This window comes from Rana temporaria, chromosome 6 (assembly GCF_905171775.1).
Source record: "Rana temporaria chromosome 6, aRanTem1.1, whole genome shotgun sequence".
Lineage (NCBI taxonomy): Eukaryota > Metazoa > Chordata > Amphibia > Anura > Ranidae > Rana > Rana temporaria.
This window is the reverse complement of record NC_053494.1, coordinates 165654982-165682544: the sequence shown is the minus strand read 5'-3', so window position 1 is coordinate 165682544 and position 27563 is coordinate 165654982. Positions and strand designations below refer to the sequence as shown.

The following is a 27563-nucleotide window of genomic DNA, read 5'->3' as shown; positions in this document are numbered from 1 at the left end:
TCAGAACACCATCAATTCTTAATGAGTGCAAGACCTTGCCAGCCTCACAGCATGGCACCCAGAAGTTCTGTGATCTGTTCGCAGTGGTGTGTACATCTGTTGTACAAGCTGTGCAGGTTACAATCACAGAAGAGCATTGTGGACTTTCAAAATGAAACAAGCACTGCAGACAGCTATTGTAATAGATTGGAGGGTGTGGTTTACCGGGGTAAACAAAGCGCAGTACTCAAGGTTTAGGGAATAACTAATAGAATATTGGCACCTTCTTTGACATAGTTTACTTAGGAAATGTTTTATTGCGCAAAAATAATTTCTGCTGTTATGAGCAGGTATCTGTAAAATGAAAAAAAGGTTGAGAGTAATACTTATAAACAGCTTCATATATCTACCAACATTCAAAAAATGTCAAACTGGCTTGGCCTTAAAGTACCTACACTCCAAATATCGTAGTGAAGGCCAGGCACTCTGTCATAGCTCTCAACTGTCTCTCTGGAGAGATGGTCACTCTTTTGGAACCACCTTCAGCAGGGGTCAAGTCCTGGGGAAAAAAGTGTGGGAACTCCCACCCAAGATCCACCTTTATGTTACTGGCTGCTTCCTGTATATGGATTAATCGGGTAGAAAGTTCTTTCTAAATCCTGCGATAACTCGCAGCAGACCTACCGCAATGTCTCCTGGGAACAATGACAAAAGCTCCCAGGAGACATTGCGGCATTGAGGAAGTGACGGAATACCCGCACACTACCTGATGAATCCATATACAGGAAGCGGCCAGTAACATAAAGGTTTAATAAGGTTCGCCTGCCCCTGACAGTGACTCGAGCTGGGCATCGCCGGTTAGTGAAGGATTGGCTTGGGCAGCTCGGCTGCTCTAGTCCTGCAAAGGGAACTTAATTCCTGCTCTGAAAAAAGTGCAGGAACTATGTTCCCACGCGTTCCCGCAGGACTTGAGCCCTGACCTTCAGCCTATCTCTCCTCATACAGTATGTTCCTCTACAGTATTAGCTATTTTGTGTAGATATGTCTAAATAAATACACTATTTTGTTGCCAACTTTCTTTGTAATAATAAACTTTTCAATGCTAATATAAAAGAACAGTAGAGGTGAAACGTTTAGGGTGTGGTGTGTGCTTAAAGTGCCCTTCTTTTTAATCTCAGAAGCTTGGAGATACAGTATGCCCTGTATTACTTGCAAGTATTGGCTTTATTGTTGATAGAACTTCCTTTGTCCTTCTGGAGCCCTTTGTTGACACAAATAAGGGCCCATCATGTATCTCTAAAATGGCAGAACCCCTGAAGACTGAGAGAGACCATGTAATTTTACAATGGAAATATCAGACTTGAAGAAACATGTTATCTACTTGGTCTAAGGTTGAGACCCTTTGTGTAGCCACAGATAATGATTTATATGGGCCCCTCAGGAACAAAGGAAAATGTACCCCAAGAATAGACTAAACCAGGGGTATCAGCTGAGTCAGTGGAACTGCATGTCTACTCAACACCGGTGTCTAGGTCAGTACTCATGTATGATCATCAAGATCTTGAACAATTTAGAAGCACAATTGTAAAGGATGTTGCATTAGGGAATTATAATAAATGCTGCCTTTTTCATTACCACGTGCACAAAGTCTAATTTGGGTCCATTATTTGTTCTGGGTTTGGTTCCAATTGCATGATCAGCCCTGATTAGTATTAGTGGCACTCCACTAAGTCTGGTCATACACGATTTGAATGTCTGCCCCTCCCCAAAGCACCTTGTCCCCATGTTGATGGGGACAAGAGCCTCTTCCCCACAACCCTGGCCGGGTTGTCCCAGATCCCGCCCCCCCATGTGAATGAGTAGGGGTACCCCTACTCATTCACTTAAAAAAAATTGTAGTGTAAAAAATGACAGACAGTTTTTGACAATTCCTTTATTAAAAAAAAAAAAAACAATGTCTTGAAGTAAGTCCATTTTCAATCACAAAGCCCGCCGCTACTGCCGCCCCCCCCCAAAAAAATTCACGCAGCGCAAATACGTGCAGGTGTGCTGATGTGTGGGGGTGCCAATAAGAATTACGGGCACCCGAGAATCTGCTAAGGAGCAGCATTTTTCTGTGAAGGTCGGCAGCTCGATTATGCACACATTCCCGACTCCCATATATGTGAACCTAGCCTTTGTCATTATCTTGGAGAATAACATTTTCTATCTGAATGCTGGCTGTGCAGGTGGGTAGATGTGGGAACATACAGTATGTTAGCTTAGAATAGTACATGCTCTGACCCTACCATCTCATACCTCCCAACTGTCCCTGATTTCGAGGGACTGTCCCTGATTTGGAGCAATGTCCCTCTGTCCCTCATTCTCCTCATTTGTCCCTCATTTTTGTCTGATCTATACAGATGTATATAAAATGCACTTTTTATCTATCAAAAAGTGTTTACCAGTGCTAAACCTTTCATCTGATTTCTAAATTGCTGCATTTGTAAATTCCAAAAGCCAATATAAAGAAATAGTAGTGGTAAAAAAAAAAACACTTGTGGGTTTAACCAATCTTTTTTTTGTACAATTCTCCTTTCAGGGGGCGTGGCAAGGGGTGTGTCCTATGCCTACATACTTTTGCTGATAGGTGTCCCTCATTCCCATCTCAGAAAGTTGGGAGGTATGCCATCTGAATGTCGCAGCGGAACGCGAGACTCATCAGACCAGGCAACTTTTTTTCCAATCTTTAATTGTCCAATTTTGGTGAGCCTGTGTGATCTCAGGGAGGCTGTGTTGGTGGTACACAACCAAGCAAAGTTTTAAAAACAATGGCATAACCAGATATTGGCTTTATGCCGCGTACACACAACCGTTTTTCGGGTTCTAAAAAATTAAGTTTTTAAGGGTCTAGCAAAAACAACGTTTTTTTCAACCCGATCATTAAAACAGCCTTGGCTACACACGATCGTGAAGAAAAAATGATCTAGCAAAGCATGGTGACGTACAACACGTACGACCGCGCTATAAAGGGGAAGTTCCATGCGGATGACGCCACCCTTGGGGCTGCTTTTGCTGATTTTGTGTTAGTAAAAGACGATTTGCGCTTTTCTGTCTGTTACAGCGTGATAAATGTGCTATCTCCATTATGAACGGTAGTTTTACCAGAACGAGCGCTCCCGTCTCATAACTTGCTTCTGAGCATGCGCGGTTTTTTCACGTCGTTAAAGCCCACACACGACCATTTTTTACAACCTTAAAAACGTTGTGAAAAAATAGAGCATGTTCGAAATTTTTTATGCCCATTATTTTGGATCATGAAAAATGCTCTGGAGCACACACACGATCGTTTTTAATGACATAAAAAAAAACTAAATTTTTTAGAACCCGAAAAATTATCGTGTGTACGCGGCATTGGAATTGAATAAGCATGGTGACTGAGGACCTCTAGTGTTACCAGCAGAATAGTGTTCGTTATCTATTAATGGCATGCAGAAAGGCAACTGATTCAAATGGTTCTACATGCAAAAAATAAATAAAAAAAGACACAAATGCGAAATGACTGGAAATGCCTAAGGTACTTTAATGCCGCGTACACGCGATCGGAAATTCAAAACCGTGGATTTTTTTCAGACGGAACGTTGGCTTAAACTTGTGTTGCATACCCACGATCACACAAATGTTATCGGAAATTCCGAACGTCAAGAACGCGGTCACATACAACACTACAACGAGCCAAGAAAAATTAAGTTCAATGATTCCGAGCATGCGTCAAATTGATTCCGAGCATGCATAGGATTTTTGTGTGTTGGAATTGCATACAGACGATCGGAATTTCCGGCAAGAACTTTTGTTGTCAGAAAATTTGAGAACCAGCTCTCCAATTTTTGTTGTCGGAAATTTCCAACAGCGAATGTCCAATGGAGCATACACACGGTCAGAATTTCCGACAAAAAGCTCACATCGAACATTTGTTGTCGGAAATACCGACTGTATGTAAGCGGCATTAGGCTAGCTTACATAGAATTACTACATAGGTGTCCAGCTGCTTGCGCCACCAGTCTTCGAAGAGCTGCAGCTTGCTGAAAAATATTTTTCAGACTGCTTTGCCTGCACTTTTTTTCTTGTAGCAAATTATTTTAAAGATAAACTCCAGAGGAAAAAATATTTTGAACCATTTACTGTGTAAAAATAAATGACCTCTACTGACTGTCCCACATTCCATTCACAAAAAAAAAAAAAAAAACTGTTGTGCCGCATACACACGGTCATAATTTCCGATGGAAAAAGTCTGACAGAATTTTTTCATCAGATATTCCGACCGTGTGTATGCCCCATCTGACTTTTTCCGTCGGAAATTCCAACGGACTTAGAAAGAGAACATGTTCTCTTTTTTTCAGAGGAAAAAAATTCAGAATCAGAAATTCCGTTATTCTGTATGGAATTCCGACGGATAAAAAAACACACATGCTCGGAAACAATTTGACGCATGCTCGGAAGCATTGAACTTCATTTTTCTAGGCTCATCGTAGTGTTGTATGTCACCGCGGAATTTGGTGTGTCCGTGTGTATGCAAGACAGCTTGAGCGGAATTCCGTTGGAAAAACCCGTGGGAGTTTATTCTGATGGGAAAACCGATCGTGTATACGCGGCATTACTGTCATCAGCCCCCACAGTACTGTAAATGCAAATGATCCAGCTCTGATGGCGTGTACACACGATCATTTTTCGGCATGAAAAAAACGAAGTTTTTCGGCATGTAGAAAAAACAATGTTTTTTCCAACTTCATCATTAAAACGACGTTGCCCACACACAGTCGTTTAAAAAAAATGCTCTAGCAAAGCGCGGTGACGTACAACACGTACGACGGTAGTATAAAGGGGAAGTTTCATATTTATATACAGTGAAACCTTGGATTGCGAGTAACGCAGTTAACGAGCATTTTGCAATACGAGCACTTTTTTTTTTAAATCCTGACTCGGTTTTCAATTGTTGCCTCGAAAACGAGCAGCATTTAAGCCACAGCGGTGTGCAGTACCGCATTTGGCCTGAGGTGTGGAGGCGCCGGAGCCGTTCGAAGCCGTTTGGAAATACTTGGAAATACTCAGTTTCCAAGCCTTTCCGAGGTGTTCCGAGTTTAGCCGAGCTGTCCCCGAGCCTTTCTGAGTATTTCCGAGGCTCTCCGGCGCCCCCCCACCTCTGGCCACATGGCATAGAAGTCAATGCGGAACAAATTATTTTTGTTTCCATTGACTTCTATGGGGAAACTCGCTTTGATATGCAAGTGCTTTGGATTACAAAAATTCTCTTGGAACGGATTATGCTCGTAATCCAAGGTTCCACTGTGTGTTTGTGTGTATGTGTGTGTATATATATATATATATATATATATATATATATATATATATATATACAGTGGCGGCTGGTGGTCAAAATTTTAGGGGGGGCGCAAAACAGAACTGGCCCCCTGCACTTGCTCTCCCCCCCAAGGCAGGCTCTTGCACTACATAGTAGTTGGCAGATCTATAGGAAATTGCACAGACTGTATTGCATATAGTCTGATGAAAAAGGGGATTGGACAGCGTACGGTCAGCTTTAGGACAATACCAACTGCTTTTATATAGGAAAGAGGAGGGATAGCCACAATATACACAACCAGCAGGAAGGGGTGTGAAGGGATGGATGGACAGGTAGGGGAGTGAATAGATGGGTGGGAGAATGGGTGGGTGGATGATGAGGTGGATGGATAGGGTGGGTGGATGAAAGGGGTGGAATGGATGGGATGGGTGGATGAATGGGGTGGGGTGGGTGGATGAATGGGGTGGGTGGAATGGATGGGATGGATGGATGAATGGGGTGGGATGGGATGGGTGGATGAATGGGGTGGGGTGGGTGGAATGGATGGGATGGATGGATGAATGGGATGGGATGGGTGGATGAATGGGGTGGGGTGGGTGGAATGGATGGATGGGTGGGGTGAGTGGAATAGGATGGGTGGATGAATGGGGTGGAATGGATGGGATGGGTGGGGTGGGTGGATGGATGGGATGGGTGGATGAATGGTGTGGGATGGATGGGATGGGTGGATGAATGGTGTGGGGTGGGGTGAATGAATGGGGTGGAATGGATGGGATGGGTGGATGAATTGGGTGGGGTGGGTGGATGAATGGGGTGGAATGGATGGGATGGGTGGATGAATGGTGTGGGATGGATGGGATGGGTGGATGGGTGGGGTGGGATGGGATGGGTGGATGAATGGGGTGGGGTGGGTGGAATGGATGGGATGGATGGATGGATGGGATGGGTGGATGAATGGGGTGGGGTGGGTGGAATGGATGGATGGGTGGGGTGAGTGGAATAGGATGGGTGGATGAATGGGGTGGAGTAGGGTGGGTGGGTGGATGAATGGGGTGGAATGGATGGGATGGGTGGGGTGGGTGGATGGATGGGATGGGTGGATGAATGGTGTGGGATGGATGGGATGGGTGGATGAATGGTGTGGGGTGGGGTGGATGAATGGGGTGGAATGGATGGGATGGGTGGATGAATTGGGTGGGGTGGGTGGATGAATGGGGTGGAATGGATGGGATGGGTGGATGAATGGTGTGGGATGGATGGGATGGGTGGATGGGTGGGGTGGGTGGAATTGATGGATGGGTGGGGTGGATGAATGGGGTGGGTGGAATGGATGGGATGGGTGGGGTGGATGAATGGGGTGGGTGGATGAATGGGATGGGTGGGTGGGTGAGATGGATGGGGTGGGGTGGGTGTAATGGATGGATGGGTGGGGTGGATGGATGGGGTGGGGTGGATGGATGGATGAATGGATGGAATGGATATGATGGAGCAATGAAGGAGATATTTAATGATCAGGAGGAGAATGTAGATCTGCCTGATCCAGCACAGATCAGTGTACAGTGAAGGAAGCTTGTCTTCTCCTCCTCCTGTCTTCCCAGCACAATGTCACCATGCCATCCAGTTTGATCTGATCCCCCTGCCAAGGAGAACCTCTAATCTCTGCTCTCAGACTGGGAGCAAATTTAGCTGGATGAGAGGAGAGGAGAGGACAGCCTGAACAACTATTCTAACATTATCCACTACGTCCCAGGCTGCCCCTCCCCCTACCTGGCACACATATAACACTAGCAGCCCCATCCAGATTACTGTCCCCAGGAAATGTGCTAAAAGCTTCTCAGCCCTTCACTGCACTCCCCCCTTCTACCCCCCAGATCCACTACACAAAGTACACAGGAAACTGCTGCACGTCCTGAGAGCACAACTCTCTGCCTAATTACCTGCCAGCAGCTTCAGTGAGCTGTCCCGACCCCTGGCCGAATCCTCTCATGTTCACACTAGCCAGGATGAGTCACACAGAAAACCGGAAGTGATTGGTTGGTCTGATAAAAGCACCGCCCTAAGTCCTATGGACCAGCCAATCACTAACCACCAACAGGACACATCCAGCACAGAGTGGTTGTGCGAGCGCGGAGCTTTGCGCTCCATGGGCAGTATAAAAGCCAGCCGATAGATTTGCTTGCGGCTTGCCAAATCTCACGATTTCGATGACATCATGCTTCCCACAGCACCTCTGTGGCCGGCGCTCCGCCCCCCCCCCCCACACACACACACACACTTAAAGGGACATGTTATATTAAAAAAAAAAAAATGTCATTTTTTTTTTATTATTTTTTTTTTTCATTTTTTTTTTCTTTTGTTGATGAGTAGCTTTGGGGGGCGGCGCCCCCGCGCCCCCTATGGACGGGCCGCCACTGTATATATATATATATATATATAGATCTCTTTTGTGCCCCCAACAAATCCCGGAGCGACGCTAAGGACTAAGGATGAGCTTGGGCGTGTTATTTGGATATACCCTATTTATATAGAGATATATATATCCAAATTACCAGGGGGGCCACATTAAACTGGAACGTGGGCCGCAATTGGCCCACGGGCCAGACTTTGGACATGCCTGGCCTAAATTGATGAAGAAATTTAATTTTTTTATTGCATGTGTTTTATAGCAGAAAGTAAAAAAAAAAGAAAAATTCTCTTTCCCCAGTTTTTATTAATCAAATATAATATTCCAATTAATCTTTTAAATAGGTATGACACATACTATATCTTCATAAAAACATCTTATATATTTTTGAAATGTTCAATACTGTTTTTATGCTTGCTATATATTCTCTAACATCTAATTCAGCTGTTCTATTAGATATATACTGCTGTACAACACTAATGTGTAGGAATTGGGGCACTTAATTCTATTAAAACTCCATTCACTATTTGTGCCATGTTCTTTGTTCCACGGTGTGAAAGATGTCAGTTTGTGTATTCATGATGTCTGCAATGTCCTGCGTCCTCAGTGATAGCTGTGCATCCACCCGACTAATAAATCTCCACGTGACCTAAAATGTGTTATACACTATATTGTCAAAAGTATTGGGACACCTGCCTTTACATGCACATGAACTATAATGGCATCCCAGTCTTAGTCTGTAGGGTTCATTACTGAGTTGGCCCACCCTTTGCAGCTTTAACTCTTCTAGGAAGGCTGTCCACAAGGTTTAGGAGTGTGTCTGTGGGAATGGTTGACCATTCTTACAGAAGCTCATTTGTGAGGTCAGGCACTGATGTTGGAGAGAAGGGCTGACTAGCAGTCTTTGCTTTAATTCATCTCAAAGGTGTTCTATCGGTTGAGGTCAGGACTCTGTGCAGGCCAGTCAAGTTCCTCCACCCCAAACTCGCTCATCCATGTCTTTATGGACCTTGCTTTGTGCCAAATTATTTGGTGGAGGGGGATTATGGTTTGGGGTTGCATTTCAGGGTCTGGGCTTGGCCCCTTAGTTCCAGTGAAGAGAACTCTGATGCCACGTACACATGACTGTTTTTCATGACGAGAAACTGCCATTTTTTAGTTTGGTCATGAAAACCGGTCGCGTGTATAGCCTCGTACACACGACCGAGTTTCTCGGCAAAAACCAGCAAGAAACTTGCTGTTTTTTTTTTTTTTGCCGAGGAAACCGGTCGCATGTACACTGCAATCAGCGGCGCATTGCGGGGGGAATATCTCCTAAACCGTGCAGGTTTAGGAGATATTGATACCTACAGGTAAGCCTTATTATAGGCTTACCTGTAGGTAAAAGTTACAAAAGTGGGTTTACAACCGCTTTAATTAATCTTCATATCTCTCCCTTACCATTAGAAATGCCTATGATAATTTTTTTGTATGTGCTACAATATTTAATAAAATCTATTGTAAAAAAAACACAAAAAAAATACAAAAACAAACAGACATTCAGTAGATGAAAGTCGCACCCCCTGATCGCCTGTCAGCCACTGTTATAACACCTCTGAAAAGCGGTTCACAGCAGACCACTTTTTAGAGGGCGGTAAGCAGTATCACAAGCCTGAGAGAAGCCTAAACAATCTAGCAGCTTTCACTACAAATGACTCTTTGATCTTCTGAAAGATGTTTTTTTGAATGGTCGATGTGTGTGTGTATATATATATATATTAGGGCTGCAACTAACGATTATTTTCATAATCGATTAGTTGGCCGATTATTGTTTCGATTAATTGGTTAACAACATAAAAAAAAAAAAAAAAAAAAGGAATTTTGCTGTGATTTGCATTTTTTTGGGCCTATTTGTTGTTGGGCAGATTAAAAAACACAAATTGTCGCAAAAACACATTACATGCTTTTCTGCAGCTTCTCCATTGAAGTATATTGAAACAAAAAAAAAAAAAAATGGCACCGTTTTGCATTAAAAAAAAGTCCTTGCCCTTTCCAAATAGGCAGCAGCTGAAGAAAATCATGGATGTGAACGTGTCCCATAGGAAAACATGTAAATGAACTGTAGGGTGTTTCTGCAAAAAGCACCAAAAAACAGAGGTGTGACCCCAGGCCTGAGATGTTTAGTAACATAATGGGGGTTAAAAAAACAAAAATTAGTACAAAAAGATCAAATAATTGCTACTGTAAGGGGTTAATTTTTTACTGTTGGACAGTGAAAGTAATATTTATCGTAGTGATTTGCTGTTTTTGTACTATAAAAGGCCAATTTTAGTTTTTTTAACCCCATTATGTTACTGCCCGATTATTCGATAATGAAAATGGTAATCGATTAATTTCATAATCGATTCGTTGTTTTGGCCCTAATATACAGGGTGGGCCATTTATATGGATACACCTTAATAAAATGGGAATGGTTGGTGATATTAACTTCCTGTTTGTGGCACATTAGTACATGTAAGGGGGGAAACTTTTCAAGATGGGTGGTGACCATGGCGGCCATTTGAAGTCGGACATTTTGAATCCAACTTTTGTTTTTGGTGTATCCATATAAATGGTCCACCCTGTATATATTTAATGTATGTGTTTGTGTGTCATATATATACAGTGTATATGTATATATATATATATATATATATATATATATATATATATATATATATATATATATATATATATATATATATATATATATATATATATATGTCTATCTCTATCTCTCTCTCTCTATATATATATATATATAATTTACTACTGTCCAATGCTTTGTACAATTATAGTAAATAAGCCAAATTACAGCTGACATGATTTTGTTAATTTTTTCTGTGACTATTTTTAGGCCTCTTGAACGTTCTAGTGAAGATGTGGACATCATATTTGCCCGTCTAAAAGAAGTTAAAGCGTTTGAAAGGTTTCATCCGAATCTACTTCAGCAAATCTGTTTCTGTGGTTACTATGAGAGTCTGGAAAAGAGTGTTACATGTAAGTGAACCGCCTAGAAACATCTGCACTGTAAGGTAATAAGGTATCTTTTTACCTTAAAGGGGTTGTAAAGCTACAATTTTCTTTCCTAAATAGCTTCCTTTACCTTAGTGCAGTCCTCCTTCACTTACCTCATCCTTCTATTTTGCTTTTAAATGTCCTTATTTCTTCTGAGAAATGCTCACTTCCTGTTCTTCTGTCTGTAACTCCACACAGTAATGCAAGGCTTTCTCCCTGGTGTGGAGTGTCGTGCTCGCCCCCTCCCTTGGACTACAGGAGAGTCAGGATGCCCACTAACACACAGCTCCTTTCTCTATCTGCAACGTAGAGAGCATCCTGACTCTCCTTTAGTCCAAGGAAGGGGGCGAGCATGACACTCCACACCAGGGAGAAAGCCTTGCATTACTGTGTGGAGTTACAGACAGAAGAACAGGAAGTGAGGATTTCTCAGAAGAAATAAGGACATTTAAAAGCAAAATGGAAGGATGAGGTAAGTGAGGAAGGACTGCACTAAGGTAAAGGAAGCTATTTAGGAAAGAAAATTGTAGCTTTACAACCCCTTTAATGCTGGGATCTCCAAACTTTCTAAGCAAATTGGTAGTTTACTGTCCTTCAGGTTTTAGGAGCACCAGATTATGACCAGTGAGGACAGATAATGTCCTGCCATCAGAGCTCCATTTTTGGTTTTAATGGGAGAAATAGTGCCCCATGGAGAATAGTTACCCATTGATGGTGTCAGTCAGGGGAATGGTGCTCCAACATTGGTGTCATTTGGTGGAATAGTTACCCCAAGGGCCCGATAAAGGCAAGCAAAGGGCCACAGTTTGGACACCACTGCCTTAATGCATTACTTGCAGTAAGGTAAAAACCTTTCAGTAGTTGTTTTCTCCCCACACCTCCTTAAATACTTACCTAAGTCCTTTCTAGATCCGGCGCTGTGCCCATCTGCAGCAATGCTGCTCTTTCTCCTTGACCTCCCAGGGCAGATTGATAGCAGCGGGGGCCATTAGTTCCTGCTGTTGTCAATAAATTGCTGTGAGGCGGGAGTGGGGGGGCGGGGCCAAGACAAGCTCTATGAGTCTATGGACACATACAGCTTGGCTCAGGAGCAAGTCTGCACATTGATGTTGAGTTTAGATTAAAAAAAAGAGGCTTCAAAATTACTTTAAAGTGGTTGTAAACCCACTTTTTTCACTTTTGCCTACAGGTAAGCCTATAATAAGGCTTACCTGTAGGTATAAAGAATATCTCCTAAACATGTACGGTTTAGGAGATATTCCCCTCGCGATGCGCCACTGATTGCAGCGGCGCATGCGCAGGGGGGATCCTCGGCTGAATGGCCGGCCCCGCCGACCCATGCCGGAAAGGAAATCTCCCGCGCACATGCGCGGGAGTGACGTCATCGCCGCTCCAGCCAATCACAGCGCTGGAGCGGCGATACCCGGAAGACACGCTCGGCTCGGCGTGGACCAGGTAAGTTACCTACCTCGTTCCGAGGTAAGTATTTCATAATGAGCTAATATGCGGTGCATATTAGCTCATTATGGCTTTTTCCTTGCAGGTGTAGAAAAAAAATAATAATAATTATGCGGGTTTACAACCGCTTTAAAGTGGTTGTACACCTTTACATATACTCATTGAAGTGACTAGATTCAGTTGATACACAGAGATGAAACAAATCCTCCTATGAAAGTTGTACCTGTTTATTTGAGGCCCTTTCTTCTCTACACCCATTCTAAATGCAAAATCTATACAGTTTGTCTGTGCTTTCAGAAAGCAGGGAGTAGAAACTAAAGTCACAATCTGCAAGCTCAGTGAGAGCTGATTGGAGGGAAGGAACACTCCCCCTTCACACAGAACACAGGAACAGCTTGGAGGCTTTCAATCACAGGCTGTGTGCTGGTGCTCCCTCCTCTGTCACCTTTTTTACTTGGTGCCAGGAAAACATGTCAGAAGTGACTTACTGTATGCAGATAGCAGAGAAATGAGGCAGCGGACAGCAATGGCACTTAGTGCTCTGGATTGAAGCAAGTACACATTACAGAGGGATGTGCTTTCTTCATATTTAATATAATATTACTAACTTATGGCCCCTGCAGATCTTTGTTTCCATGTTGCCATGTAATATTAGTGACTTCAAACAGTCTCATGTAATGTCTTAACAATCTGTCTTTTAAAGCATGTACCAAATCTTTAACAACTCCTTTAGCATGTCTGCAGTCTCTGACCATCTTGTGTAGCAAGCCTGTAATCTTTGACCAGCACCTATTGAACCTATTGGATGTCTGCAGTCTCTGACAGCATTTCAATTACAGAAAACTATGTGCACATTGCAGCCCTTTGGTGATGTCAGGGGTCTCTCTTGAGGCTCACTGCTGGTCCAGACTAATGTGCACCACACTGCCATCTTAATATAGTGTCATGTCTCCTTGTGTCTATGGATATTTAACCAAACATTTATTGAAATGCCATGTAAAGAAAGTTTTTTACTTAATTCGCAGCACCAAAACCTTAAATTATAACAGCCAAATACTGCATTTTTTCAGATTTGTATTGCTGTCTGCTTAGGCCTTGTTTACATGATCGTACTTAGGTGTACACCCATGTGAGGGCGATGTTTTGCCTGCACGAGACGCACAGGTATTTCAAGCATCCAAGTACAGGCAGTCCCATTCATTTCAATTGGAACACAGCTCCCAATATGACATCCGTATAGGTGTGGGTCAGGGGTCAAGTCCTGGGGAAAAAAGTGTGGGAACTCCCACCCAAGATCCACTCCCCCACCAAAAAAAAAAAAAAATGATACGCTCATATGCATATATATTTCACAGAAAATACAGTGCAACATTTATTGTAACGTGCCCGTTTACAAAAAAAAAAAATATGATGTCAACCCCCCTGATGTAATCCCCCTAATGTAACCCCCCTGATGTAATCCCCCTAATGTAACCCCCCCTGTGTAATCCCCCTAATGTAACCCCCCTGATGTAACCTCCCTAATGTAACCCCCCCTGATGTAACTCCCCCTGTGTAATCCCCCTAATGTAACCCCCCTGATGTAATCCCCCTAATGTAACCCCCCTGATGTAACTCCCCCTGTGTAATCCCCCTGATGTAACCCCCCTGATGTAACTCCCCCTGTGTAATCCCCCTGATGTAACCCCCCTGATATAATCCCCCTGATGTAACCCCCCCCTGTGTAATCCCCCTGATGTAACCCCCCTGATGTAACCCCCCTAATGTAATCCCCCTAATGTAACCCCCCTGATGTAACTCCCCCTGTGTAATCCCCCTAATGTAACCCCCCTGATGTAATCCCCCTAATGTAACCCCCCTGATGTAACTCCCCCTGTGTAATCCCCCTGATGTAACTCCCCCTGTGTAATCCCCCTGATGTAACCCCCCTGATATAATCCCCCTGATGTAACCCCCCCCTGTGTAATCCCCCTGATGTAACCCCCCTGATGTAACCCCCCTAATGTAATCCCCCTAATGTAACCCCCCTGATGTAACTCCCCCTGTGTAATCCCCCTAATGTAACCCCCCTGATGTAATCCCCCTAATGTAACCCCCCTGATGTAACTCCCCCTGTGTAATCCCCCTGATGTAACTCCCCCTGTGTAATCCCCCTAATGTAATCCCCCTGATGTAACTCCCCCTGTGTAATCCCCCTAATGTAATCCCCCTAATGTAACCCCCCTGATGTAATCCCCCTAATGTAACCCCCCCTGATGTAACTCCCCCTGTGTAATCCCCCTAATGTAATCCCCCTGATGTAACCCCCCTAATGTAACCCCCCCTGTGTAATCCCCCTAATGTAACCCCCCTGATGTAATCCCCCTAATGTAGCCCCCCTGATGTAACTCCCCCTGTGTAATCCCCCTGATGTAACTCCCCCTGTGTAATCCCCCTGATGTAACTCCCCCTGTGTAATCCCCCTAATGTAATCCCCCTGATGTAACTCCCCCTGTGTAATCCCCCTAATGTAATCCCCCTAATGTAACCCCCCTGATGTAATCCCCCTAATGTAACCCCCCCTGATGTAATCCCCCTAATGTAACCCCCCCTGATGTAACTCCCCCTGTGTAATCCCCCTAATGTAATCCCCCTGATGTAACCCCCCTAATTTAACCCCCCCCTGTGTAATCCCCCTAATGTAACCCCCCCCCCTGTGTAATCCCCCTAATGTAACCCCCCCCCCTGAAATCCACCCTAATGTAACCCCCCCTGTGGAATCCCCCTAATGTAACACCCCCCCTGTGTAATGCCCCTAATGTAACACCCCCCCTGTGTAATCCCCCTAATGTAACCCCCCCTGTGTAATTACTAATGCCCCTAATGTAGCCCCCCCTGTATATCTGCCCATTGTGAGTATAGTAATATCTCTCCCCTCCCCACATTTACAGACCTTAGACGCGCTGTCTGTCATGTGGCTTTCTCCACATGGATGTCCCTCCTCCTAGGCTCCTCCTCCTGTTGTGGATGTACTGTCGGTGTAGAGGAGGAGCCTAGACTCTGTCGGCTGTGACGAGGGTAATTGTGATAGGCAGCCGGCACCTCTCCCCGCCTGTCTGTCACAATAATAGGGGATTGCAGTTCCCGGAAGACATGCGGGCGCCGAGCACTAAGCTTTCTCCTCCTCCCTTCAAAGCAAAGTAACTGGAGTGCACAGGGAAGGAGGAGGAGAGAGCTGCGGCGCCTCGCTCAATCCAGCACTGTGCCAGGTGTCACCCGGGTGCGGAGCGCCCCCTCCCCCGCTCCCGCCTTGCAACACCGCTGCTCAGGTCGACAAAGATCGGCACGGGCGGCTCGAGTCCTGCAACGGGAACGACGTTCCTACAGTGAAAAAAGTGGAGGGACGTCGTTCCCATGCGTTCCCGCAGGACTCGAGCCCTGGTGTGGGTGCATGTCCCTGAAAGAAGGCAATGTAGGGTCAGGGAAAAGTCCTGAAAATCTTCTATGTGCTGGTTGCCCTGCCATTACATACTGTTCACTGATTGACCTGCTACTACATATTGCACTAGCCTGCCACTACATACTACTCACTAACCACCCTACCACTATGTACTGCTCACTAACCACCCTACCACTATGTACTGCTCACTAACCACCCTACCACTATGTACTGCTCACTGACCACCCTGCCGCTACATACTACTCACCTCCCTGCCGCTACATACTGCTCACTAATTGACCTGTCAATACTACTCACTGACCGCCCTAACACTATGTACTGCTCACTAACCGCCCTGCTGCTACATACTACTCATCTCCCTGCCGCTACATACTGCTCACTGACCACCCTGCCATTACATACCACTCACTGACCACCCTGCCACCTACATACTGCTCACTGACCACCCTGCCACCTACATACTGCTCACTGACCACCCTGCTACTACACACTGTTTACTGATTGCCATGACACTACACACTGCTCACTGACTGCCCTGACACTACACACGATTCACTCACCGCCCTGCCGCTACATACTACTCACTGCCCTGCCACTACATACTGCTCACTGACCACCCTGCCACTACATACAGCTCACTGACCACCCTGCCACTACATACAGCTCACTGACCACCCTGCCACTACATACAGCTCACTGACCACCCTGCCACTACATACTGCTCACTGACCACCCTGCCACTACATACTGCTCACTGACTACCCTGCTGCTACATACTACTCACTGACCTCCCTGCCGCTACATACTGCTCACTGACCTTCTGTCACTACATACTGCTCACTGACCACCCTGCCACTACATGCTGCTCACTGGCCACCCTGACCTCTGTGTCACTACATACTGTTCCCTGACTACCCTGCCACTACACACTTATCCCTGACTACCCTGAAACTTCACACTGTTCACTGACTGCCCTGCCACTATATACTTTTCACTGACCTCCCTGCCATTAAATACTGTTTACTGACTGTCCTGCCACTATATACTGCTTACTGACTAAACTGGTACTACATGCTGCTCACTGAATGCCCTTTAACTACCAACTGTTCTGTGTCCTACCACTACATACTGCTCACTGAAGTGCCACTACATAGTGCTCTACCCTGTCACTACATACTGCTAACTGACCTCCCTACCACTACATACTGCTTTCTGCCCTGCCACTACATACTGCTCACTGACCGCCCTGCTGCAACATACCATGAACTCCATAACTCTGCACTGCTATTTCTTACTACCTGCACTGCATACTTTTTTGTTTTACTTTTGTATTTCTTTAGCCCCATAATTAGGATTTTCTTCTATATGCTTGGTTAAAGTATGGCATTTGGTTAACGATATGGCCGTTTTAAATTAATGCCCCAATCCTAAATAAAATACATTCTCTGCCTACACTGATTTGCTGGTCACACAGCTAAAAAAGGTGGAAAAAAAAAATTCTAAATGTTGTCCACTATGCATATGGATATTTGGGGCCAGATTCACAGTTGAAATACGCCGGCGTATCTACTGATACTCCGGCGTATTTTCAAATTTGCCGCGTCGTATCTTTAGTTTGAATTCTCAAACCAAGATACGACGGTTTTAGGCTTCGATGTTACGGTGTAACGTAAATGGGATACGTTAGACCGCCGCAAATGTACCTGAATCTGGCCCTTGGCTTCTATAAAAGTCCAGGGCCAGATTCAGGTACATTTGAGGCGGTCTAACGTATCCCATTTACGTTACACCGCCGCAAGTTTTAAGCGCAAGTGCTTGATTCACAAAGCACTTGCCTGTAAACTTGCGGCGTAGCGTAAATGCGTCCGGCGCAAGCCCGCCTAATTCAAATGGGGCGTGCATCATTTAAATTAGGCGCTTTCCTGCGCCGAACGTACTGCGCATGCTCCGTTTTGAAAGTTCCCGCCGTGCTTTGCGCGAAATGACGTTGCACCAACGTAATCTTTTGAACGGCGACGTGCGTTACGTCCTTTCCTATTCACGGACAACTTCTGCAAATTTTTTTTTTTTTTAATTCGACGCGGGAACGACGGCCATACTTTAACATGGGCAGTCTAAATCTAAGCCATGAAATAGCAGCCGTAACTATCCGCCGGGAAAAGCCGACTATCGACGATGTAAGAGAATGCGATGAACACGCGTACCTTCGTGGATCACCGTAAACAGCTAATTAGCATACCCAACGCGGAAAACGACACGAACTCCACCCAGCGGGCGTCGAAGTATTACACCTACGATCCGAAGGCATACGAAGCCGTACGCCTGTCCGATCGAAGCCTAAAGCCTTCGTATCTTGGTTTGAGAATTCAAACTAAAGATACGACGCAGCAAATTTGAAAATACGCCGGAGTATCAGTAGATACGCCGGCGTATTTCTACTGTGAATCTGGCCCCCAGTGTTCAGACAAACTCTTGAACAGCCAAAGATTGGTCCAAATTTTTACTTGGGCCGAACCTTGAGCTCATCCCCAAGTCTAAGCACATGTTTAGAAACATATGCTCATCATAAACACAGTTAATAACATAATTAGCACCTAGCGCTACTGAACATAAACCTTTACAATAAATGTTAATTTATATACAATAGAAAGCTATTATAAAATTTGCTAAACAAATGGAGTATTTCAGGAATTTTAAATGACATGGGCTAATAATTACTTAAATTATACGGTGTAAAATTTTATTTTTCATTACAACAATAAGTGTACAGTATGTTATGTTACAAATGATGGAAAATAACTGTTGGAAAAAAAATAGTATGTTTGTCGTTTAAAATATAAAGCATTTTCCCAGCATCTACAGTACATAGCAAACCGTTACTGTATAATTAAGCATTTTTACATGAGGTATATTAGAGGCTAAGTTTACCTTTGGGGAACAAATAATATTTATTGCGCATATTTAAAAAAAACTGACATTTAGTATTGCACCTGTGCTCAGTGGATTGCTTGTGCAACGTCAGGCTCCTGTAGACCCGTCCTCCAGCTTTCTGCCTGTACCTCTGTATGGTCTTTCAGATAGCTGCAGGAAGTGTCAGTGGACTGCGGAAGTGCTGATGAACACACTTGTAATCCAAAATCCAATGAGAACTAGAAGTCCATCTGCTGCAGTGCCAGAAGGTACTTGTAGTGTTTTCAATGACAAATCCGGGGAATGAATGACGCAGTTATGCGGGTGGAGACCTTTACAGCCACTTCGATTTTAAATGTGATAGCAGCTGTGGGGGAGCGTAACCCCTACCTGCTGTCTAGGGAGGCATCTCAGGGGATGGGGGGGGGGGGGGTGGGGGGATAGATAGAATGCTAGAACATTTTACATGTTACACCCTAAATAAAGGGTAACATGTTCTAAAGGTGAATTGGTTTAACATAGGGCTGTTACTGATTAAAATGTTCATGTTCGATTAATCGATTTTTTAAAATCGATTAATCGACTAATTTCGATTAATTAGAACGCACATACAGATCCAACTACTTTTAGCTGATCTCCTTGCAGGCTGATTCCCAGTGCAGCTACCAACCTCTGGAAAAATGGATAGCAGTATACAAAAAACACACAAAGACAGCATTCAATGGGAATAACATTAAAACTTTTATATCTTCAAGTAGGTAACAAAATAAATATTGCACTGGAGATTAAATCGATGTAGCTACATAAACTGTAAAAATGGTGCGTGTAATACTAAAGGTAGCAAAAGCAGTCATAAAAACATGTAGCCAAGTATGATACTGGTATAAAAATGTGTACAACGATACCACTGCTGAATCCAGATGAGGAGGGGTTAACATCAGTCCGTTGGCATGTAGATGTCCCATGAAGGGAACTATCACAACTCCCAGTGGATGGTTGTAGAATCCCAGGTTGATAGAGGGAAGTGATAGAGGGAAATGTAACAGCCCTTGCATGTGGCAGATAGGAAGGTCCCACCAGCATGCATATATGAAGGCACAGCAAAAGAGCCCTTCGGATGGACACGGCAAGCCCCGCCGGTGTCTGTGACGTCACCGGATCTCTGACGGAACTCCCTGAAGACCCGGAATAATTTTGATCGATCAAAAATTTTTACGATTAATCGAGGAATTAATAGTTGATTTCCACAGCCCTAGTTTAACAATAAGAAAAATATATCAAGTTTCTTCAATATATATATTGTATACAATATACACTCTGCCACACTCCAGGAACACGAAACAAAGAAAAAGTTCCACACCGTGACCAGGGTTCATGGTTCCAATCTAATTCATGGTCCAGACAAGCCATAGGAGCGCAGCAGCAGTGCCTCAGCCATAAACCAGCTCACAATCTTCACATAGCTGTGTCCTGCTCTCACACTTCATGGAACACCTGCTGACTGCTTCCTGGTCTTTTCAGCTCTCCCCAACAGGCGTGTTAATCCTTTGCAGACCAAAGTCCCTTTAACCACTTCTTTACTGGGCACTTAAACCCCCTTCCTGCCCAGAGGACTTTTTGCGATTCGGCACTGCGTCGCTTTAACTGACAATTACACGGTCGTGCGACGTGGCTCCCAAACAAAATTTACGTCCTTTTTTTCCCACAAATAGAGCTTTCTTTTGGTGGTATTTGATCACCTCTGCGGTTTTTATTTTTTGCGCTATAAACAAAAATAGAGCGAAAAATTTTTCTAGGCCGATACGTATTCTACATATTTTTAGTAAAAAAAAAAAAAAAAATCGCAATAAGCGACTGGTTTGCGCAAAAGTTATAGCGCCTACAAAATAAGGGACAGAATTATTATTATTATTTTTTTACTAGTAATGGGGGCGATCTGCGATTTTTATTGCGACTGCGACATTTTGGCGGACACATCGGGCACTTTTGACACATTTTTGGCACCATTCACATTTATACTGCAATCAGTGCTATAAATATGCACCAATTACTGTATAAATGTGACTGGCAGGGAAGGGGTTAACACTAGGGGGTGGGGTAGGGGTTAAATGTGTGTCCTATATAGTGTTCTAACTGTGTGGGGGGAGGGGGGATGACCGATCTGTGTCTCTATGTACAAGAGACACAGATCGGTCTCCTCTCTCCCTGACAGCACCGCTGTCTGTGAGAGCCGGCAATGAGAAATTATCTCATATGTAAACATATGAGATCATCTCTCATTGGCCGCACAGATCGCCTAGCAAACCGCCACTCCGATTGGCCGTTCACGGCGATCTGTGATTGGCTGTGTCCAAGGGACACGGCCAGCACAGCAGTTCCCCGCTGCGCGCTCGGGAGCGCGCGCGGGGAACGCGTAAAGGGGCGGACGTCAATTGACGGCGCCTCAGAGATGTAGAACCACCCTGCGGCCGTCAATAGTCGTACGGCCGTCGGGAAGTGGTTAATCAGGGTTGGAGGCTCTTTCCCACCCAAAATATCTTGCGCTTCCACATTCTGGGTCTCCTTCCAGAACTTAAAGGGGTTGTAAAGGTTCATTTTTTATTTTCTAAATAGGTTCCTTTAAGCTAGTGCATTGTTGGTTCAAAACCATTTCATATGCCGCGTACACACGACCGTTTTTCGGGTTGTAAAAAATTAAGTTTTTTTTTAATGTCATTAAAAACGATTGTGTGTGGGCTCCAGAGCATTTTTCACAATGTAAAAAATGGGCATTAAAAATTTCGAACATGCTCTAATTTTTCACGTTGTTTTTAACGTTGTCGTTTTTTACGTCGTGTGTGGGCTTTAACGACGTGAAAAAAACGTGCATGCTCAGAAGCAAGTTATGAGATGGGAACGCTCAATCTGGTAAAACTAGCGTTTGTAATGGAGTAAGCACATTCATCACGCTGTAACAGACTGAAAAGCGCAAATTGTCTTTTACTAACACAAAATCAGCAAAAGCAGCCCAAAGGGTGGCGCCATTCGCATTGAACTTGCCCTTTATAGTGCCATCGTTCGTGTTGTACGTCACCGCGCTTTGCTAGAGAATTTTTTTTTCATGATCGTGTATAGGCAAGGCCGTTTTAATGATCGGGTTAAAAAAATATTGATTTTTCTAGACCATTAAAAACTTAATTTTTTACAACCTGAAAAACGGTTGTGTGTACGCGCCATTAGAGCAGGAAAGTATAACATGTTTATTTAAAAGAATTACCTTTTACAATCACTTTTATTTTACTATTTGATGCTTTGATATATTATTTGCAAGTGTTGGGTTAGAATAAGGATAATGTTTTTATACAGTATTTATCAGCATTGATTAGTTGCATATAATTGTGGATTTTAATGATTTTATTGGAGCACAATTGTAATTTATATTTAGGAGCACTTTAGTTATTAGCCTTGCTATTCATTCTCTAGTTTTAGTTTTCCAGGGTTTTAATAGTTTCATGTGGTAGATTAGGTAAGGTTTTCACTTCATAGGTTGATGTACTCTATAATTTACCCCACCAACCTTTGCTATCACCTCCAATGTCCCCTGGCACCTGACCAGGAACTTACTTTCCACTGTGGGTATAAGCACCGCATCCCGGTCCCCAAACTTGAACTGTGTAAATTTGGAGGAGAAGTTGTACACCTTTCTCTGTGCTTCTTGTGCCCTCTGCAAGTGCTCATTCACCAATGGCATCACCTTTCTCTTATTTCTTTCTCTTATTTGGGTGATATCCTGTACCACCCTGACCTCTTGGGTAACCGTGTCACATGCAATGGTTATTGTCAATGGCCCAGATTCAGGTAGAGCCGCGCAATATTTGCGTGGGCAAAGGGCAAATTTTGCTCTGCGCCCACGCAAATATTTGGATTTGCCCGCGATTCACGGAGCAGTAGCTCCGTAAATTGCGCCGGGCGCTATGCTAATTAGCCCTGCGTAAGGGCGCCTAATGTAAATGATCCCGCCTGAGGCGGGAATCATTTAAATTAGGCGCGCTCCCGCGCCGAGCGAACAGCGCATGCTCCATCGGGAAACTTTCCCGACGTGCATTGCGGCAAATGACGTCGCAAGGACGTCATTTGCTTCTAAGTGAACGTGAATGGCGTCCAGCGCCATTCACGAATCACTTACGTAAACGACGTGAAATTTAAATTTCACGAGCGGGAAGGGCGGCTATACTTTAGCATTGGCTGCCCCTACTATGAGAAGGGGCAGCCTTACGCTAAAGTCGCCGTACGGAAACTCCGTACCCTGCGTGCGCAGGGCCCGCGCAACTTTTGTGAATCGGTGGTAGTATGCAATTTGCATACTATACGCCGATCACAATGGCCGCGCCCCCTAGCGGCCAACGCAAGAATGCAGCCTGAGATATGAAGGCATAAGGAGGCTTATGCCTGTCATATCCTAGGCTGCAGTCCGCGTAGCGATGTTCCTGAATCAGGGGCATTCGCTACGCGGGAGCAAAACAGCTATTGCGCCACGCAACCTATGGTTGCGCGGGCGCAATAGCTTCTTGAATCTGGACCACTGTTACAAGCAAGTAGTGTCCCCATGTACATACACTAAATGAAGGGTTCTAATTACAGGGCCCACACTACCAGCCACCCTTATATGGGCATGGGTTACCATACTACCTGAGTGCAGTAATGACGTTGACGCATGACGTTGGTTAACCCAGAGGGCACATTTGAATTGCCCGTTGGTCAGATCCAGGTAGACAGTGTCAGGCAGGAGAGCCTCCATATAGTTCTGCACTCCATAGATTTATCCTGCAAGGGACACTGAGCCTCCATATGACTATTGGTGTGACACAGCCAGAACACCATGGTATCACTCCTCTTTGCTGGAGCAATGCCGGAGTAGTCGATCCCTGACTCTCCTGAGTGCTGGTTTCTGGGTTTCTCGATGGCCTTCTTCTCCTCGCTGACAGGAGTCCTCATGGCTTGACAGGTCCCAGCAGATCCTGAACCCACGGTGTACCGCTCTACCACCTCTACCAGTTGGTCCATCATCTGGGGCTCCCCATGTCTGACCCAACACTGCAGCTCAATAGGAAGTGCCTGCAGGTAATGGTCCATGATGACCTGATTCACTCTCTGTGGTCCCCTTAGACTCTCTGGCTGCAACCACCTTATTGCCAGCTGCAACAGGTCGTGCATTTGGGACTAGCCAGCATAATATCTCAAGGTCATCTCTCTCTCTGGACCGTGCCCTCAAATGTGGTCAAGAAGGCTTCCATATCATCATGGGGAGTACATTTCTGTATGAAATGGCTGGCTCTTACCGTCACTGGGTTTCTAGGGGCAATGACTAGACATGTGCACAGCAAAATTTTTCGTTTATTTCTGTTTAGTTTCTGTTCGTTGATCGTGATTCGTAACGAGTCGTAATTTCGTAAGACGTTAGTTATCGTATTCGTACTCTTTAGTATTTTCGTAACACTCTTTTTTCCGTTTCCGTTTCTTTCTGTTAGTTTATTTTTCGTTGAATCGAGATTAGTATTTTCGTTATATTTTGTATTCTGCCGCGTTTGTATATTTAAAATGATTTTATTCGTTCCTTCGTTTTTACGTTAGTTTAATCCTCATTGTTTTGCTATTCGTATTAACATTATATTTTCCATCATGCCGCGTTCGTATTTTTGTAAGAAATATATTTTCATTGCTTTTTGATCATTCGTATTTTCGTGTCTAATTTCCTTTGATTGTAAAAACGTACTTTTGTAGATTTTATTGCATTCGTAATTCTGTTAGAATACATTTTACGTTTATTCGACACACTACTCGTCGTAATTTTGTAATTCGTACTTTACTGTGATTGACTTGACTGTCTTAGTTAGCACACACACCCTGTCTAGAATGAAGTCTGACGTAAAAGAAAACTAAAATATGTCAGATATTACAAATACAAATCTAGAAATTAGATGCACTGCAGTCTAACACAGAAAAAGACACAAGGAGCCAGGAGGTAATGAGAAAGAAGCTCATTGGGGGAAGGAACAAACCTCTTCAGAGGAAAGGGACAGCGCTCAGTGGCTATTGGTCAATGTCCAGAAATATTTCAGTACTAACGAAAGCTAATTTACATTATTTCGTATTTTCGTTGTTTTCATTTCCGTTTTCCGAAGATTCGTCATTTATTTTTCGTTAGTTTTAATTTTCGTTTTTTATTCTTTGTTCGGCATTTCGGTTGTTTTCTTTTCGGTCTTCGAATATTAGTAAGTTTGCATTTTCGTTCATTTTGTTTTTCGTAATTATTATTTTTTTTGGGTTCGGTATTTTCGTTGTTTCTATGTTTTCGTTTCTTTCATCTTTCGTATCTTCGTTGTTTTTCATATTCTTTATTTTGAAAATATCGTTATTCGTTATTAATTGCGCTAAACCGTTCGTTCATTCGTATGTTAACGAATCAACTAAAATAACGAAAATTGACGGAAAACACATTCGTAACTTAATAAATTGCACATGCCTAGCAATGACTATCTTCAAATGCTCCACCAGAGCAGTCAACTGGGTTTGCATGGACTCCGTCTGCATCTCAAGTTGTTCTGCCTGGGTCTGCTGTGCCTGTATCAGTATAGCCAAGGTCTGGTTTTAATGTGCCCAAGCTTTCTCTTGGTGGTGGGGGAGAGAATGCATTAAAGTAAAAAATGTTTAGGCTTTAGAACCACTTTAAGGTATATAAAGTGTGCTAACACAGTAACACAGTTGCATTGTTTGCAGCGTAGCATTAACGGATTTATTTTATTTGTTACATGGAAATTGCCTTTAAATAGTAAATCGTATGATAGGAATACCCCATTTACTTTAAAGGCAATGGAGTCAGATCCAGAGGGGAGATTCTTGTTTGTAAAAGGTTACTTGTTTAATAAGGAATACACGCTGGTAAACATTTACTGCCCTAATGTTCATCCTAGTTTATTTTTAAGAAATGTATTGAAAAGGTTAGAGAACTTTAGGGAGGGAAAGGTGATCATGGCGGGGGATTTAAACTTTGTGTTCGATCCATGTTTGGACACCCAACCCATCTCTCTCCGATCAGAGGGTAAACATCTAAGGTCAGTTAAACAAAAACTATATCAGCAGCACCTGGTAGATGCTTGGAGAGTCCTGTACCCAAAAGGGAGGGACTATACATACTTCTCCCAGGTGCATTCTTCTTATTCAAGAATAGACTATATTTTTTTAGACCATTTGTTATTAGAGGGATTGAAAAAGGCAGAGGTAAAGTCGATCACCCTCTCTGATCATGCACCGGTCATAATCAGCCTAGAGCTGGAAGATGTACCGGAAAGGCAAGGATCTTGGAGGCTGGACGAAACACTTCTGGATAATCAGAGTATAGCAGAGGATTTGGGAAAGGAGTTGAATTTCTTTTTTGCAGAGAACAACATAGAGAACATTGCACCATCTGTTTTATGGGAAGCACATAAGGTCTATATGAGGGGGAGATTGATCGCAGAGGGAGCAAAGAGGAAAAAAATTTGGACAGCACAAAAACAACAACTATTACAGGATATTCAGGATTTAGAACAGAAACATAAAAGAATAAACGATAAAGAGGTACTGATTAAGTTGTTGGAAAAAAGGGAAGCCCTGAGAGACATGTTACAATTAGAGACTAAACGTATTTTTAATAAAATGGCTAAAAAACAGTATAAATGGGGCAATAAACCGGGGAAAATGCTGGCAGGACAGATTAAACCCAGGAGAAAACCAAATTATATAGCTAAGATTAAAAACAAATTGGGGGAAATTAAACATTCCACCAGAGATATCAGCAAGATTTTTATGGAATATTATCAACAACTATATAGAGTAAATGACGTACAAGATCCTGGGGATATCCAAGATAGAAAAGATAAAATAAGCAAATATTTAAGGGGAATTAAGTTACCAGAGATAACGGAGGATGATTCAAAAAGACTAGATACAAATATTACTAGAGAAGAAATAGAGCTGGCCATAAACAGCAGATTGGGAAAAAGCCCAGGCCCTGATGGTTATACATCCTTATATTATAGGAAATTTGTTGATATCTTGTGCCCATATTTTCACCGATATATGAATTCAATAGGGGAAGGACAGAAAATACGGGGAGAAGCTCTTGGTGCCTATATATCCCTCTTAGCAAAAGATGGAAAAGACCCCACAATGTGCTCCAGTTTTAGGCCAATATCCTTAATCAACGAAGATATGAAAATCTATGCGAGGATACTAGCCGAAAGACTAAAACTCTTTATGCCAGACCTCATAGAGGAAGATCAAGCAGGCTTTGTACCGGGCAGAGAGACTCGAGATAATATCTTAAAAACTGTTCTCTTAATACACAAAGCCAAAAAAAGCAGAAGACCAGCCTTGTTTCTATCAATAGATGCCGAGAAGGCCTTTGATAGACTAGACTGGGATTTTATGCTACAGACTTTAAAGAAATATGGTTTAGGCCCACAAATGATTAAATGGATAGGGGCCCTATATTCTATCCCAACGGCGCAAATTCAAATCAATGGGACCCTTTCTGAAAGCTTTAGGCTTTTCAATGGGACACGACAGGGCTGCCCATTGTCCCCCTTGCTCTTCGTGCTGTCCTTGGAACCATTTTTGATTTCGATAAGAACTAATCAAGAGATTCAAGGTATAGAGGCTGGGGGACAAGAATACAAAATATCGGCCTTTGCAGATGATATTATAGTATACTTAACAAATCCTATGCAAACTCTTCCAAAAACCTTGGAGGAAGTGGGAAAATACGGCCTAGTATCAAATCTAAAAGTAAATATGGATAAGACAGAAATCTTGAATATTTCGGTATCAACAAATCATAGTAGGGACCTTTAGACATTGTACCCATTCAAGTGGAAGACAAGGGGGTTAAAATATTTAGGGGTGCTACTATCAAAATCAAATACAGATTTATATCAAGATAATTATATACCCCTGTTGAATAATATTAATAGCGAACTCAA

General features: G+C 43.5%; 1 protein-coding gene across 1 annotated transcript in view; it reads left to right on the top strand.

Annotated features, from left to right (window-relative positions):
• Nucleotides 1-27563, top strand: part of LOC120944008 (rap guanine nucleotide exchange factor 4-like) — a 63846-nt gene that overhangs the window by 6877 nt on the left and 29406 nt on the right. The window contains exon 2 of the mRNA XM_040357739.1: nt 10597-10739. Within this exon, the coding sequence (XP_040213673.1) occupies nt 10597-10739 (143 nt within the window). The remainder of the gene's footprint in view (nt 1-10596; nt 10740-27563) is intronic.